Source organism: Antechinus flavipes, chromosome 2 (assembly GCF_016432865.1).
Source record: "Antechinus flavipes isolate AdamAnt ecotype Samford, QLD, Australia chromosome 2, AdamAnt_v2, whole genome shotgun sequence".
Classification (NCBI taxonomy): domain Eukaryota; kingdom Metazoa; phylum Chordata; class Mammalia; order Dasyuromorphia; family Dasyuridae; genus Antechinus; species Antechinus flavipes.
Genome location: NC_067399.1, coordinates 251,938,496 through 251,956,429, shown reverse-complemented (window position 1 = coordinate 251,956,429; position 17,934 = coordinate 251,938,496). Strand labels below are relative to the sequence as shown.

General features: G+C 35.8%; 1 protein-coding gene across 1 annotated transcript in view; it reads left to right on the top strand.

The window, feature by feature from the left end:
* Positions 1 to 612: 612 nt before the first annotated feature.
* Positions 613 to 17,934, top strand: part of TAF4 (TATA-box binding protein associated factor 4) — a 147,092-nt gene continuing 129,770 nt past the window's right edge. The window contains exons 1-2 of the mRNA XM_051976683.1: positions 613 to 954; positions 1,604 to 2,734. Coding sequence (XP_051832643.1) covers positions 651 to 954; positions 1,604 to 2,734 — 1,435 coding nt within the window. The 5' untranslated portion in view covers positions 613 to 650. The remainder of the gene's footprint in view (positions 955 to 1,603; positions 2,735 to 17,934) is intronic.

Sequence of the window (17,934 nt, the reverse complement as noted above, 5' to 3'; positions counted from 1 at the left end):
GGTGGCGCCCTTCACCCCTCGCTCGCTCCAGCCACACTCAACCCGCAGCCATTTTGGAGCAAGCAAAGACAAAGAGCGAACCACCGCCTGTCGCCGCCGCCGCCCCACACCAAATCTTCCCACCCCGCCCCATCTCTTCTCCCTCCCCCGCCCGGCCCGGCTGCAGCGCTCTTTCCGACCCCTCCGTAGCCAAGCCCCGGGGCAGTCTTCACAGGTCCCCGGGTATCAAGCCATAGCCGCCGCCAGCGGCAAAACCTCCGCATCCGCCCCTCCCCCCAAGCCGCCACCATAGCCTAGGTCGTCGCCGCCTCCCTCCCCACCCACCCTCTACACTCTTTCCCCTCCCCCCGCCCTTCGGTCTCCCGACTGCTTCCCCTCTCCACTCTTCAATAACGCTAGCAGCCATTTGCCGTCGCTTTTAAGCGCGCCGGGCAGCCAATCAGGACGGGCTGGAATCCCGGGGCCGCGGTGACGCGCCGCCGTGGCGCGCTTGCGCGGCGGCCGCGGAGGAACCTCCCCGCCTCCCTCCTCCCTGGCGGCCCTCCTCCCCTCCCCGTCCCCGGCTCCCCTCCCCCTCCCCCCCCTCCCTTCCCCACACAGCCCTCCTCCTCACCCAGTCGCTATTAGCCAAAGCGGCGGAGTAAAAAAAGATGGCGGCGGGTTCGGATCTGCTGGATGAGGTTTTCTTCAACAGCGAGGTGGACGAGAAAGTGGTGAGCGACATGGTGGGCTCTCTGGAGTCTCAGCTGGCGGCCAGCACGGCCCATCACCACCATCACCCTCACAGGACGCCCGAGATCCGGGCCGGAGGCGCCGGGGGGCTGGGGAACCATGTTGTGAGCGGCAGCCCTGGAGGAGCCGGAGTAGTAGGAGCCGCCGCCGCCGCCGCCGCCGGTGCTAATGTCCAGACGGAGAGCAGCAAAATGGGACTGGCCCAGGAGATCACAAAAGCAGGTAGAGCGGCGGCGGCGGGGGGCGGCGGGGGCGGCGGGTCCCGGCCGGAGGAAAGGGAGCCAAGAGGGAGCGAGAGAGGGGAGCCAGGGCCGATCCCCCTCAACCCTGCCGACCCCCCTCCCCAGAGGGGGGCCTGACACCCTCCCGGGGACACCCGGTGTGAGGAGGGTGCCCGGGCCTTGGGGAACCCCGGACCCTCCGTGGGCGGGTGCACGGGGGAAGAGGGAAGCAAAGGGGCAAGGGATGGGGGGCCAAGACCCCTCCCTGGCTACAGCAAGGGGACCCTGGTGGGGTAGAGGGAAGGAAAGGGGGATCCCTCTTCCCCTGGGTTGTCCAGCCATCCCAGAGGGCGGACAGGGATAGGGTCTGGAGGAGCTGACATCCCGAGTACAAGGGTCTGACATCTCAGGTGTGGGGGGTCTCAGTAACGGGGGACTAAGAGAGCTCTCAGTTCGGAAGGAAGACCCCTCTAGAACTCATCTTTTGCTCCCTCGATTTTTCCCATTCCCCAATTTGTCTCCGATTAATATTAACATGTCTTGGCTGAAGTAATGCCCCCAGACCTCCTCCCCCTTCCCCTCCCCCCTCTTTTTTTTTTTTTTTTTTTTATTTTATTCTCTCCTCCTCCTTGTTGTTGTTGTTGTTGCAGGGGCCGGAGGAGTGCAAGGGGGTGTTATTAATCACAACACGACCAGGTCCCAGGGTTCAGCTCTGCTGGATGGAACCTCCTCATCCACCTCTACCAGCAGCAGCAGCACCAGCACTAGCAGCACCACAGCAGGATCCGAAGCTGCTGCTGCTGCTGCTCCAGGGGCTGCTGCCATCAGTCAGGGCAAATCGGTGGTCATCAGCAGCACCATGGCAACCGCCTTGTCCTCCAGAAATGGCAAAATCGGTACCACCACCACGGTGCAAACTTTGAATGGGAGTAACGTCGTGATGAACTCTCACCATTCAGGAAGTGCTGTTGCTTTTGCTGGGACTCCGGCTGCTGCTGCTGCTGCTGCTGCACCTGCTGTCACCCTAGTCAACAACGGACCAGGATCTGTGGTGTTGCCGCTGGGGAAGGGAAATGCTGTCAATGCTGTTTTGCCTTCAGCTTCTTCTAACACTGTCATCCAGACTTCTTCTTTCCTCAGCACTGCTGTATCCTCCTCTTCCTCACCCACCGTTATCTCCTCCTCCAGCATTGGAAGTGCGGGACCTACCGTGGCACTAGTGAGGCCACCAATTCACACAGCAGGACCTGCTGCAGCTTCTGTTGCTGCAGCTACCCAGAATGGGAGCAATACTGTGATCAATTCAACTATCAGTGTGGGAAGTTTGCCTGCTACTGCTGCTGCTTCTGTAGCTACTGTGGGTTCTGGAGTTTCCCTTCAAGCATCCCTTGTGAACAGCCAACCTGGCTCCAGTATGCCAGCCACAGCCACCACGCAAGTCATCAAATCAGAGTCCCCTAAAACTATAGTGCAGGCAGTACCTCAACAGCAAACATTGACAACCAGTGGCCAATCCACCACAGGGGGTAACATGATCATTGGGCAAACTATGCAAGGTGGCATCCCCAATCCTAGTGGGATACCACCTCCTCCTCCAGCTCCTGGGACCCCTACAGGAATGGCTAAAGGCACTGCCAATACAGTGGCACAAAGTCTGCCAAGGACTCCAACAGCTACTACAGGTGGTATCCGAGCAACGTTGACTCCTACAGTTTTAGCACCCCGTCTGCCTCAACCACCTCAGAATCCTACAAATATTCAAAATTTTCAACTACCCCCAGGTAAGAAAAGCATTGCAGTATTTATTGTGATGAAAAGCAAATGATCCAAGTACTTGACTTTAGTTGTAAGTCATAGAAAGTTCTTGTTCTCATTTAAAATGAAAAGGTCATTTACCCTTTTTACCAATATAATAAGCTGCAGATACTGGGGCATGCTAAGTAGACCTGTCTTATAGACTTTTCTACTGCTTAATTCTTTGTATTTGCATTTTAAGTCTGTGGTTTTTTTTGTGAGAGATTTTTCTCTCCATAACATGATGGTGTGCTGCTTATACATATTTCTATTTAATCTTCTTCATTGTGTCTTTGAATTTTAAAGTAATTTTGTGATTGTGTGAATAAATCAAACATGCTGCTTAACCTCTGTCCCTGTATGCCCCTGCTGCCACAGACAGCAAACTACTTGCTCTATAGCAGCAGGTATGTCACAGGAGACAAATTACTTCACTATGCAAATGTATATTAAAACAATCTTGGATTTAAATTAAAAAAAAGTTCCAGAGGTATAACCTTGTCTTATTAGTAGTTAGGTATAATGTGTTCTTATCTCACCATATATAATTTTTGCTTTTATCATCAAGTGATGTGAGTTCCTATGATAGGGAGATCTGATTTCTAAAGGTGACAGAAAAATAGAATGACACACCCCCTATTTTCAGGACTGCTTAATTAAGTCTTTGAAAGCTTTTACTCTTTTCAGGGTCTACTTTTAAAAACTACTGAGATAGCAAAACTGTAATACAGTGAACATAAAAACAAACTTACAAAGATCACATTATTCATGGCTAACATCCCAGTCTTCAAAATGTATTTTAAGTATTTTCCCAGTATTTATAGTATTTTTCAGTGCAGTATTGTTATTACACAAAGAACACCTAATTAAATTTTACTATTACTACCTAATGAAATCAATGGTGTGCATATGCTATTCATTTCAGTGGATCTTAGTGTAGTAAAAGTAATATATTATGAAACTACTGTCCAGTATATTTATAGAAGGATGTTTTTATTTCAAAAATGCTAATATATGTAGTAGTCTTACCAGTTTCTTTCTGATTGTCGATTCTGCAATATTATTTAAAAGTTCTTAAAAGTCAGAAAAATATTGTGAATGTAATATTTTGGTATTTTTTTCAGAACAGTTAGGCATACAAAAGACCTTACTCAAAGTATTTCCTGTTTTTGATTATGCCCAGAGTAGCATTTTTTAGTTTAATGTAAATAGATATTTTATGTTAAAAATATTTCTCCTTAAAGTTAATCTCTTAGCATATGGTAATTGTATGTGTAGTAGTAGTAAAATCAGTCATGAAAATTTGGTACTTCACATGTCCCATAGTATTTTCTAAAAATAATGAGTGGCTGCTTCAAAACAATTTCTTTATCAATGAACTGAAAGGTTTTCCTGTCTAAGCATTTAAGGGTTAAGAACTAGTGTAAAACTTCAAACAAGTTTTTTTTTTTTTAATTGGTGACATACTGGGGGTAGTTCCAAAGCCACCCAAAAACTTTTTTTTCCTTCTTTGCACTTAGTTTTGGCTTAATTAAAAATCCCAAAGAAAGGGTATTGACATTTTGTGCTGGTGATTACAATTGGCATTTGGGAATGTTCCAGAGTAATTAGCCAGAATTTTTCTCCCTACTTATCTAATTGCAGGTATGTATTTGTTTAATCTTAATCCATGGAACATAAGGCAATTTGTAAAGTTTGTCATAGCCTTTTTTTCCCCTAAAAGATTGCCACACAAAAGGCCTGCCTTTTTCTAGTATCAATAAGGTCCTTTCCTGTGGTTTGTAGTTTAGTGCCTTAATTAAAATTGATATTGTCCTTGTTTGACCAAGAAGGTACTTCAGATGACTGTAAGATATCTCTAATATCTCTAGTAGAGATAGTAGTCTTAAAGTAGTTTAATTGAGGTCCATTTCTTAAGAAACTCATAGTTACTGTATCGATCAGGTTATAATTTCCTGCTGAATGTCACATTTTAAAAGAGATTTTTTTTAAAAGGAAAACTAAGGTTATAATTAGAAACATTACTGATTATAAATTACTTTATTAAAACTATAATCTAGACTTTGGGAGGGAAAGTAGCCCTATCTTTTTACTATATAGTATACTAGTTTTTATTTATATTATTAAGTATTTGAATCAACTCCTTGGAAATATGGAACTAATTGGATCACTTTTAGTGAAAACTTCCTCTTTCATTCCAATGAGTGCTTTGCTATTGGGAAGAAAAAAATGATTAGAGAAGGGCATCCCTTTTACAATTCTTTTATTAATGGTTTTGAGAGTAATGATTATGATTTAGTTTCAATATTAAGCCCAAATTTGCTGGTGCAGATTTGACAGGTAGATAACACTATTTGTTACATCTTGGGGAAAAAAAAAGAATTTTTAAATTCTTAGAGTTTTTGCAATATTCCTAATATTTTGCATCAGAAAATAGCCTTAAGTCTGATATGAGTCACAAATATTGGGAGCTTGGTTCTAAGATAACACATGTCATTTTCTTGATTTTTATCCTAATTATTTTAGGTACATTGTCAAATATATCCATAAAATATACCACCTTCTTTTTTCAGTAAAGAAATAGAACTCCACAGACCAGTATGAACTTTGTGAACTTAACCTTTTTTTTTTTTTCCTTTTTGTGTCCAAAGAAATAAAGCAAAGGATGATTTAGTTAAAACTATTCTTTTTTCTTCTAAAATAAGTTGTTTTTATTTAAACAATACATTTTAGTCTGATAAATCAAAATTTCACATTTTTGAAAATACCATTTATGCCCTGTGATTAAATTTTCAGAAAATATATTTAAGGATGCTTATGAATTGGCATCATTTTTTCAAATTGAATTTCACATTTTTTAATATGAATTACTGATTTATTTTGTAATGTTTTCTTTAATTATATTACTTAGGTGGTAGGTAGCCATAGTCTGAAGAAATTGATCACTTGGGTATACTTGGCAAATAGGAAATTGACATTTTGATATTTTAGTGATACAAGTGTTATACATTTATATTTTGGGAGAAGAGAGATTTGTAAAGCTTTGTGTAAGTATTAGTTAAAAATCCATCTGTGCAAAATTTGAGTTCCATGTTAAAAACTATATTCATTCTTCAGTCACCTTTATGTAGTTAGAAACTAGAAAAGATAATAATATAAATGTTTAATATATAATTATGCAATACACTCTTGCACAGAATTCTTACTTTGCTGGTTAGGATTTTGTAAATGAGGTTCTTAAAGAGTTAAACTTCTTATTTGAATATTCATATTACTGTAATTGAATGTGTACTCTTGAAAAGCTACCTTCTTGTGGGAATAACCTGAGGAAAAACACTTTAAAATTTTGCTAGTAAGAAATAGAATTTGTCCCAGATACACTGAAAAGTGTGCTTTGATATTAAAAATTTTATAAAAATTTGTAATGGAAAAGGGATATTATGATTGTTATTTTTGTAAAGTTGAAGGTGATGGGATAATTAGCATGTGAAGAAGACATTTCTTAAATGACTACTTAAAAAAGATTTTAAAAAATTTTCTTAATGTTATCCACTTAGTATAATGGGTTTTTTTTTATGTCATTCCATTTATACTACTTTAGTAGAGTTGACTTTTCTGTTGCTTTAAAAGGCTTGCTAATAATAAATTTCCAATCTAAGGCTAATTTCTAAATTTTTCTAAATGATTTCTAAATTTCTAAATGATTAATTTGATAGATTTTTACCTATCAACTTTTCTATGACACTTGATACTTAAAAATGAATGCTTCCAAGATCAGAGTGTTCAACAGTTCAGGTGCCTTAAACAGTGGCATCCATCCATAGTGGGTGGTCTCGCCTCTCCCGCCTTCTTCTTCCTTCATTCACAAAAAAAGATCTTTGGAATCTGTTCTGTGGATACCCTTTGAATTTTGTAAAGCACAGACAGCCAAGGACCTTAATGTTTCTTCTTGTAAATTTTAAATGAAACCTTGGAATTCAGAGAGAGAAGTTTGAAAGCAAGGGTCACTATATTGTTTCCTGATTTGCTATATAGACTTGTCATGTGATCTTGATCTTGAAACATTATTTGGTACCTCAGTTTCTACAACTGTAAAATGGGATTAATAGCTATTTTGTTAAGGGTTTTGAAACTCTTGGATGAAAGGTACTGTATATGTGAAAGGTATTATTTGTTATTTCCATTCAATCCCATAAATTGTTTACTGCCTCAAAAAATACTTTTATAAAACTGCAGCAGGTTCTTAAGACAGTCTAATAGTGAAATAATTCAGAACATAATGTGATTTCTGGCATATTGTAGAATCTCTCACCTTCTTTAGTAGGTTGCCAAAATATTGGGGCACAGGCTTCCAGGTTAGTACTATCCTGATTACAGAATTGTAGATTAGGAAGAGACTATGTGACATGCATATATAAGTCTGTCTTCAGATATAATGAGTTGGTGGGTCTAATTTTAGGCCTAAGGCTTTAACCAAGTTTTTCCTCTTGATGCTAGGTAACAGTGAAATTTGAAAAGAAAAAAAGATACTTTTGGGGAGAAGGCACATGGACAGCACTGGACAGCTCTACTTAGCATAGAACACAAGTAGCTTCCCCAAGTATTCCTGGTCCAACTTACCCTTCTCTTTGGGAAGAACTATATTTAAGGATGAGCAGGGAGCTCATTCTTTGCTGTAGTATGTTCTTGGCTTTACTGACTTATTATTGTTGCTGTTATTATTATTGTTATATTTTATTAAAGTTGATTGGGAAAGGGGTATGGGATTTATGAATACCTAGTTTGGTATTTTCTGGAACTGGGGAATCCATCATGTTTTGGCAACAATCAGCAATCATGGCTTCATTTCATCCCGAGGAGATTACTGTAGAGGCAGCAGAGGATAGTGGAAAGAAAGATGGACCTGGGAGCAGGAGGAGACCTGGGTCTGAATCCTGCCTCTGATACTAGATATGTGATCATGGGCAAGCCACTTAACCTCTCAGAGCCTCAGTTTCCTCATTTGTAAAATGGGGAAAATAGAACCTACCTCACAGGGTTGTTGTGAGGATCAGATGATACTATGTATATAAAGAGCTTTGAAAACCTTAAAAGTACCTTATAACAATGTCAGTAGTTACTAATAGTAAATTATTGAATGCATAAGATCTATGTTGCTGTGGTTTATAAGAAGTTTATCTGAGTTATAAGAAGAAACTTTTAAAAGTACTTCATATTTTCCAAGGGATGAATAAAAATAAGTATACATTGTTTATTAGTCAGTCTTTAGGACAAATCTTTAAGGAACCTGAGTTAAGAAAATGTTACTCCTGTTTACAGAGAAACTGAGGTGCTAAGAAGTTAAACTTCTTGTCCACAAGCATGTAGTAAGAGTTTGTGCTTATCTCCTCAAATGATACCTAAGACTACCTGACTACACTATTCTAAGACTAGCATGGCAATTGAATGTGGACAGTAAAGGCTACCAAAACATCAACTGTTGAATATCTACCTGTTAGCTTGATTTTGATCAGTACAGGAGACACAGCTCACATTTGTGATCTAGAGAGGAAAAGACCCGTATTCATCTTGTTCCTTATTCAGTGAAAGTTGATTCTTGTCATATTCTACATAAATCATTTCAATATACATTTAAGCTCATATAAAATAAAAAGTTGAATAAAGCAAGTGCTTTTATAAATAGTTTTGTGAACTTAGGGAAATGTAGTTAACTATTTTTAAAAATGTTGAACCTTCTAATGTGGTGTTTTAAAGGGAGTCAGATAAAATTGTGTATGTGTGCATGCATGTGTGCTTTTCTGTGTCTAAATTTGCAACTTTCTTAAAAATTTTACTATTCTTTATTGAAATTATACTCAGGAATCTTAATGATAACTTTTTTTCTTAGAGCCTAGAACCTGGTTTCCTTGGAGGTTAGAGCTCTTGCCTTTGAAGCTTGTTTCTTGTGATAATATAATATTGGAAGTTGGTGTCCTTTCATATATATATAGAAGTAATTTATTTAACCAGGCCTTTAGTAATAAAGCTATTAAATTAATAAAAGAAAGGAGACTCATGCAATTAGAACCTTATATTATAATTCTTGAGTTACCTTTAAAAAAATTGTTTGTAATAAAATGAACTTTAGGTTTTTTCCTCCCCAATCATTAATAAATAAATATACATATAATAGTTATTTTATTTTATTTTGCCTAGGCAGTTGGGGTTAAGTGATTTACCCAGTGGCTCTTGACTCAAGGGCTGGAGCTCTATTCACTGCACCATCTAATTGGCTCTATAACAGTTATTTTGAAACATATTTACTTAATAATCATTAATCTTTAAAATCTCTTCAATGTAGATAAGATATAGCAAAATTGAAATTGGAACTTAAAACATTGTCTTATGTTGTATATTTTTTGAATTTAAAATTTTGGTTTCTACATTTCCCTGATTTTGACTCTCAAAGATAAAGAGATATAAAACTTGTCATTGAACGAAGAAGAAATTCTCATAACTAATATCATTAACTTGTATAGACTTTAATATCTTTTGTGATTGACTAATATCCAGTATCATTAAAAGCATAACCATCCCTGTGTTTGCAGATATTATTTTTTATGCTTCTAATCATTGTGCAGAATAGAAATCTTAAATTTATTAAAAACATTGTACACTTGAAATATGGTACATATTTTATGGAATGATAGATGAGAGAAAATGATATTTTGTTCTCCTTCCTTTCTTATCCTTTATCCTGCATTTTAAAGCCATGGTTTTGCTTTTCCATTCTGAGCGTTCTTTCAACTTAGAAAAACGTAGATGATAAGAAAAGTAGGTGTTTTTCTCTTTTGAAATCCAAACAGGTGGTAGTGGGCTTCTAACCTAAATAAGTCCTTCCTTTTGTTCTTATTTTGGATGTATGAATGATTACTCTTTGTCATTTTATAGAATTATTCAATTATAGTGACTGGGAAAGAAAATACTGACATATTAGGCTTTTTTTTTTTTTTTTCCCATATTTTGTTCTCACTAGTACAAAAAGCCAAAAAACCCACCCTGGATTATAATATTTTAGAGTGTAAGAAATCTTTTATCTTTTTAGCCATGTTGTTTTATAAATCAGGAAACTGAGGCTCAGAAAAAGAAAAATGATTTGCTTAATTAAGATCATGTAGCTAGTAAATGGCAGAACTGAAACGATCTTCTGAGTCTTGGTTTAATTCACCACACTAAAGTCTTAAATAAGAACCCAATAAGAATAAATTGAAAGCACTGGAAAGATCATTTAATTATTAAGGAACTTAAAATATTTTTAAGTAGTACTGTAGAATGCCCCCCTCCAAAAAAAGTTGGACTTGAAACCAGGAAATTTATGTTCTAGCCCTACTTCTGCCTTATCATTTAACCCTTTTTAGCCTGCTTCCTCATCAGACAATATTTGTTTTTTCTATCTCAGAGAGTTTTTGTAAGAATCAAATGAATTATTATGAAAAAACTTTGAGAAATATAAGTTACTATGAAAATGTAAATTATTTTAATGCCATAGATATCATTGTGAATTGAAGTGGGAAATAGGTCATTCTTAGATCATACCTCATACTTGAGTATTTACTGCTCATTAGTTTAGGAAGAATTTTAACATTTTGTTGAGTAATTTATTGTTCTTGGTTTTACATTAGTTATATGCTATTAGTCATTGCTCATAGATTCCTGAATATTGATAAGGCACACCTAATATTATCTTATATTTGCATAGTTCTTTGCCATCAATAAATTAGTATCATATATTTCTGTAACAACTTTTGAGGAAGAGTGGGCAGGTATTGTTGTCACTATTTTACAGATAAACTGAGATTTAGTAAATTGAGCTGAGATTTGAATCCAAGTCTTCTGATAGAAGTCTAATCCTCTTCTAGGATACCATGGTCTAATTTTTGAAACATTGATTTCAAATCATATGAGATGTACATACTCCTAAAATGCTTTTCATATGAAAGCATATTGACATTGATAACTGCTTTATTATTGGTCACATTATGTTATTATTTCAAAGCAACTTCCGAACTTTATGTTATTATTATATTATTGTTATTTTGAAAATGATTTCTAAATCTCTTCCCCATCCACTTCCCTTGACTATTTGTCATTATGGTTGGCAAAAATGATACTATGGACTCATAATTTCATATGCTTAATTTAGAGCCAGTGGCTCTGGGTGGCTTTACCACTTCATGATTGAAGGTTGGATAAGTCATTTCAGCTCCCTAGGTTTTAATTTCTTCATTAAAAACCAAGATGATTCAACTAGATGATCTCTTAAGTACCTACCATATCCATCATACTCACCTACCATATGATTCTCTTGTCCTAAATACATTAAATTTTGTAGTGGTAAAGCAGGTGCCAAGTTGGGAGCTTGAACTTTTTAAAAATTCCAAGACAAAGAATCAAAGTATATGTGTTATGCATATTTGTACATTTATTCAAATAGAGCTAATGTCCTTCATGGAGAAAAAGACACAGAACTTTTAAGTTTTGAATGTGTTAAATGTTAGAATATTATTAATTATTAAAATATAAATACATGATAGAGACTTGAATTTAGAATCTAGTATGTAGAACATATTTTAATTTAGTAGTTTGATTTATTTTCATGACCACTAATTTGTGTGTGTGGGATTTGTGTGGTTTTTTTTTTTTTGGTGGTGGTGGTGATTGGGTTTTTTTGTTTGTTTGCTTTTTGGCTAGGCAATTGAGACTAAGTGATTTGTCCAGGATCACACAACTAGTAAAAATTAAGTGTCTTTAGCTCAGATTTGAACTCAGGTCTTCTTGACTTGAGAACTCATACTCTATCCACTGTACTACCTAGCTGCCCCTGTTTTGTTTTTTGATTTTTAGTATATTTAGTTTATAGCAATTTGAAATTCCAAAGAAATTGTTTATGAAGTCCAAATAGGATTCAACTAGGAAAATTGAAATCCGTTTACAAGTAGGACTTTTGAACTTGATTTGAATATGTAGTTGTGTGTGTGTGTGTGTGTGTGTGTGTGTGTGTGTGTGTGTAGTTTTTGACAGAACATAATAAAGGCAATAAAACTTTGCTGTTAGAAAAATCTGACTTCAGATATTGTTGCAAACATTTAGGTGTGTGATCATGGGCAAATCATTTAACCACTCAGCCTCAGTTTCTTCAATTGCAAAATATAGTGGTAATAATATTACCTTTCCAGGTTTTTAGGAGGACCAAAAGAGATTACAGGTAAATTGCTTTGCCAAGCTTAAATCACCATGTAAATGTTTGTCATCATTGTCATCGTCGTTGTCTTCGTCATTATCATCATTCTAATTGTGTGACAGTAGCTCTATCATTTAACCATTCAGTCACCCCAGGCAACTCTCTATCTTTAAATTATAGATGAATTGTCAATTTGTGCCAGTAGAACAAATTTCTACTCCAGGAATTCCCCAACAAATGAAATCATGCATCTGGTTTAGAAAAAGAAAAAATTTTTAAGGGAATGTCTTTCAGTGATTCTTACTAGACAAAGTCAAAATAACCATGGCATCATAAATTTATAGGGTCTTATAATTGGGACAGACCACAAAGGTCATCTTATTCATTGGGTATAGGAAGTCCTTTTATTATAAATAGTCCTGATTAAGTAATCATCCAGCCTTTTTGCGAAGAGTTCCAAAGGTAGGCTCCCAATCTTATGAGGCAGCTCATTCTGATTTTGGACAGCTCAGATTGTTACAAAGAATTTCTTTATGTGGAGTTGAAATTTATTCCCATTATTGTCCCCTGGGATCAAGTAAAACAAATCTTGTTCCTCTTATACATGATAGTTCTTCAAGTACTTGAAGATAACCATCTTGTTTCCCCATTCCCCAAATCTTTTTTCCTTAGGCCAAACATCTCCTAGTTATCCATGTATAAGAGGATTTCAAGTCCTTTTTAACCCTGGTCCATTCTTCCTTGGTATGCTTAATCAGTCAATCAATTAATGAATTATTAAGCACCTGCATTGGGCCAGGCACTTATTCTAGGTGCTGAGGATAGCAGTATAAAAAATTAAAACAATTTCTATTTACTTAATCTGAATTCAGTGTTCCATATGACTTCTGACTTCTGATTTTTGTGGAAAAAATATTCTATGGTTGATTTTATTTTATTTTCTTTTATTTTTTGTTACTTTGGCACATTGTTAACATTTATTTACATTGCAATATAACAAGCTCTTTTTCTTTTCTTAATATTTTTATTGGTGGCTTCTGTTTTTTAATTTCATTTATTTCTGATTTTTCTCTGCTCCTATAACAATTTAAAAAATTTTGAAATAGTATTTTATTTTTTCCAATTACATGTAAAGATTTTTAGCATCTATTTGAAAAAAAATTTTTGTAGTCCAGATTTTCTCCCTGTCTTTCTTCTCTCCTCTTTTTAAAATGGTAAGCAATTTGATATAGATGATATATGTTGAATCATGCAAAACATTTCCATATTAGATGTGTTGTGAAAGTAGAAACAAGACACCCTCCACCCCACCATTCTCTTCTTCCCCCCCCCCAAAAAAAAAAAAAAAAAAAGGGAAAACAATCTGTTTGGCTCTGCATTTGGACTTGGTTCTTTCTCTGGATGTGGATAGTATTTTTCATCATGAGTCCTTGGAATTGTCTTTGATCATTATATTGCTGAGAATTGTTAAATTATTCATAGTTGATTATGGTTCAGTGTTGCTGTAACTGTGTACATTGTTCTGCTCACTTTACTTTTCATCAATTCATGTAAGTTTTTCCACTTTGTGAAATCTTACTAATCATTTCTTATAATAGTATTCTATTACATTGAATTTTTTTTTTTTTTTTTTTTGGTTAGGTCAAATAAGAAAAAAATAAGCAAAATCAACCAATACAATAGTATGTGGCAGTATTTGTAACATTCTGTGACCATATTTTCTATCCCATGAAATGAAGAGAGGGAGAAAAATTTTTTTTTAGTTCTTCTCAGGACCCAAATTTGATCATTACAATACTTAGTTTTGCTTCACTGTTCTTTTTTTCTTCTTACATCGTAAAAGGATTGTATGTTATTTATTTGGCTTTGCTTCATCACTCTGTATCAGTTAATGTGCAATCCCATTCTCTGAATTCTTTGTATTAATCATTTTTTACAGTGTAATAATAATCCATTTACACTCATGTACTATAGTTTGTTTAGCCATTTCCCAGTTGATGGGTATCTACTTTGTTTGCAGTTCTCTGCTATTACAAAAAATTCTGCAATAATTTTTTTGTTATACATGGGACCTTTTTTCCCACTGAGTTTGATCCCTATGGGAGTTACATGGTTAGCAGTAGAATCTCTGGATCAAAGAATAATTTTAGTTGCTTTTTAAAAAAAGCATAATTTCAAATTGCTTTTTCTCAGAATGGTTGGACCATTTTATAACTCCATCAACAGCTCTTGTCTTTCTACAGTCCCTCCAACACTTTTTCATTTCTAATTTTTGTCATTTTTGTCAATTTTTTCACTTGTGTTAATTTTTTTATACACAAACTTTTTTAGCCATGTCTCTTTCATCATGTATTTAGGTATTAGATTTTTCCAACCCTTCCTTAATTAAGTGTATGTTAGTTAAAAAATTAAATTTTGACTTTAATTTATAAATGAATTTCAGAGTTGGAGGAAACCAGTTTTTTTTTCATTTAAGAATCCTGTAAAAGATCTCTTCTGTAGTAGTATGCATAAGAAATGGTTATCTAATCTTTGCTTAAAATATTTTAGGTAAAGTAACTCTACTATCTACCTTCTAAGACATACCATTTCACTTTTTGATTATTACTTGAACTTTTTTTATACTGATTACCTTCTCCTGGATAAGAAGTTAGGAACTAATTTAAGGTCTTGTGACTGTTTATCTTGGAAAAGAGGAAATTTTAAAGAGAGAGAGGCTGGAGGTCAGGGGCTAATGATTGGTGCTTTCGAATATCTGAAGTATTATTATATGTAAGAGGGATTATACTTGTTTGGCTCAAGAGCAGAACTTGAATAAGTGGATAGAAGTTATAGGAAAGCATATTTTGGCTCAATATAAGGAAAACCTTCCCAATAATTAGAGATTTCTAAAAGTAGAATGGATTGCCTTGGAAAAGCATGAATCCCCCACCACTAGAGGTCTTCAGACACACATCTACAGTCTACAGATGACTGCTGGTGGAAATGTTGACGAGGAAATTTAATCTTCAGGTAGTTGTTAAACTATATAACAATAGCAACTCATATTTCATAATATTTTACATTGTACAAAGCACTTTCCCAATACCAGACTTCTATATCCTTTTCTCTAGAGCTATGTAGGAGACTTCAGAAGCATCTAGACCAACCCTTCCATTTTATATGTGAAGAAACTGAAGTCTAAGTGGCTTCAAGAAGCTCACAAGAGTATAGCAATTGCCAGGTTTGAACAGTCTTCTGAATCCTCAGCTGGTATTGGTAGTTGAAATATTAGCATTCTTACTTTATGGATGAGGAAATAGGTTCCCTGAGGGTAAATGACTTTCCCAGTTGAGTGGGCAAGTCCTTTGAACATGGTCTCTTGGATCTTTCTACACTCCAGTGCCATCAATGTACTTTAGCAAATTTTTACTGGTCTACAAAATATTACCACCAAATTTCTTATTTCTTAAAACAAGACTAAAACTGACTCCTTTCTTCCTTTAAGTCCTTTTTTTACGTTCTGCTTTTTCCTCCTGCCTCTGTTCCTAGTCCTTGTCCTTTAGCTGCTGAGACCCCTTCTCCAGTGCTGAGAGTAAAACAATAGACATTAGAGAGCTGAACTTAAGAGCTCTGCCTCAGTTTTCTCAACTGTCCAATATGGATAATAATGGTGTTTACATGGCAGGATTATTATGAGGATCAAATGAGATATTTGCAAAGTGCTTAATTAGTATAGTGCCTGGCACATAGTAGGCTCTATATAAATTCATACTGCCTTTGTTTTTGGAAACATTGAACTATATGACTTATGGGATCTATTTCCATTCCAAAATATACATGGGGTAACTGTATAGAGGTGTCAAACTTGCTGGCCACAGGCCCACAAAACTCCTAATTGTGACCAGAACCAGATTAAAATGTAATTGGGAAGTGTTTAACAAATTAAAAAAAAAAAGGCAATACATAAAGATGTTATTTTTTTTTCCTCAGTAGTATTTTACTTTTCCAATTATATGTAAAGTTATTTTTGAATGTTCATTTTTGTAAGATTTTAAGTTCCAAGTTTTCTTCCCTCCCTTACATCTCCCAATACAGCAAGCAATCTGATAACGGTTATATGTGTACAATTATCTTAAACATATTTTCATGTAACATGTTATGAAAGAAAAATCAGAACAAAAAGGGAAAAATATGAGAAAGAAAAAGCAAGCAAGCAAAAAAAAAAAAAGTGACCCTCATTCAGTTTCTAGTTCTCCTTTTAGATGCAGATGGTATTAATTGTCTTGGATCACTATATTAGTAAGAAGAGCTAAGTCTATTATAGTTGATCATCATGTAATCTTGCTGTTACTGTGTATAATGTTCTCCTGATTCTGCTCATTTCACTTAGCATCAGTACATGTAAGTCTTTCCAGGCTTTTTTGAAATCATGCAGCTCATCATTTCTTGTAAAACAATAATATTCCATTACATTCATATGTCATGACTTACCCAGCCATTCTCCAGTTGATGGGCATTCATTTAATTTCCAATTCCTTGCCAATACAAAAAGAGCTGCTACAAACATTTTTGCACATGGGAGTCCTTTCCCCTCTTTTATGAATAAAAGTGGACCTCTACAATATTTTAGTTTCCTAAGTCAACATGTGGCCCAGGAATTATTTTTGGTTTTGATTTTGATAACATTGCCAGAGTGGATAAGAGTATAAAACTTGCATTTAGGGAATCCTGGTTTTAATACTACCTGTGCAATCCTGGAAAAAATTAATTCATTTAGCCTCTTTGAGCCTTAGCTTGTTCATTTGTTAAATTGGGATAATAATAGCACCAACCTTATAGGATTATTGTGAGGGTCAAATAAAATAAATGTACATAAAACACTTTGTAGGTCTGATACCTCTACAGATGTCTACATAAGGTAATCTATTATTGCTTAAAATAGATCAAATTCTTTTCCTAGAAAACATACACAAAATTTTCATTTAATCCTCTTATTGAAGAGAGCTTCAAGGTCTTTGAACAGAAAATAAGCTCTTTTCACAGATTTTTATTGTTTTCATGTATAAGTCATTCTAAGTACTAAAGCTGCAGAATTATAAGACAGTTCTTGCCCTCAGTCAAATTACATTTTGGTGGAGTAGTTGGGAATGTATGTAGAAAATCTATACAAAAATAACTGTACAAGATAAGTGCCAAGTACATTTAGATAATAGTTAATAATTTAGAGGAAGGAGAGATCAGGGTGGACCAGAAGTGGTTCCTGGATGAGGTGAGATTTGAGCAGTACTTGAAGAATTATTAGGAATTAATGTGGATTGGGGTCATTTGAAATAGGGGAAGAGGGAAGGGAGTAAGTTTAGTTGTAGGAGAGGGCTTGTGTCATACATAATTGGTATGTAAAGTAATTAATTGAATCATTCAAAACATTCAATTTACGTTAGTATTCTTTCCATTAATTCACACACTGTATTATTACTATCCTTCACTCTATGTATTGATTAGTTAAAAAGTAGTTTCCAACTTTTTGGTGTCATTTAATTATGTTTTATGATAATGAAATAACCTAATTAAGCATATTTAATAAAACATAATATGATGTAAAGATGGTAACATTTTTGTTAGTTAACATTAAGGTGGATGTTGTAGTATAGTGGAAAGAACATTGCTTGGAAGGTTGGGTACCTGTATTTTAGTCCGTCATCCCTCTGTGTGATACAGAAACTTCACTGGGCCTTAGTTTCTTTATCTTTTGAAGAAAGGAGTTATAGATATGTTATCTAAAAATTCTTTCAACTGAAGAATAATATATGATGAGATAATAATGATGGAAAATAAGATTGTCCATATTCTTCTTGGAGCTATATTACAATATAAGACTACTCATTAGTACCTTTATGTACCTCTACCTGTTTCTTTATTCATGCTCATGTACATAGTACAGTTATACTTCAACAACTACTATTTAATCATTTAGAGATTATGAAT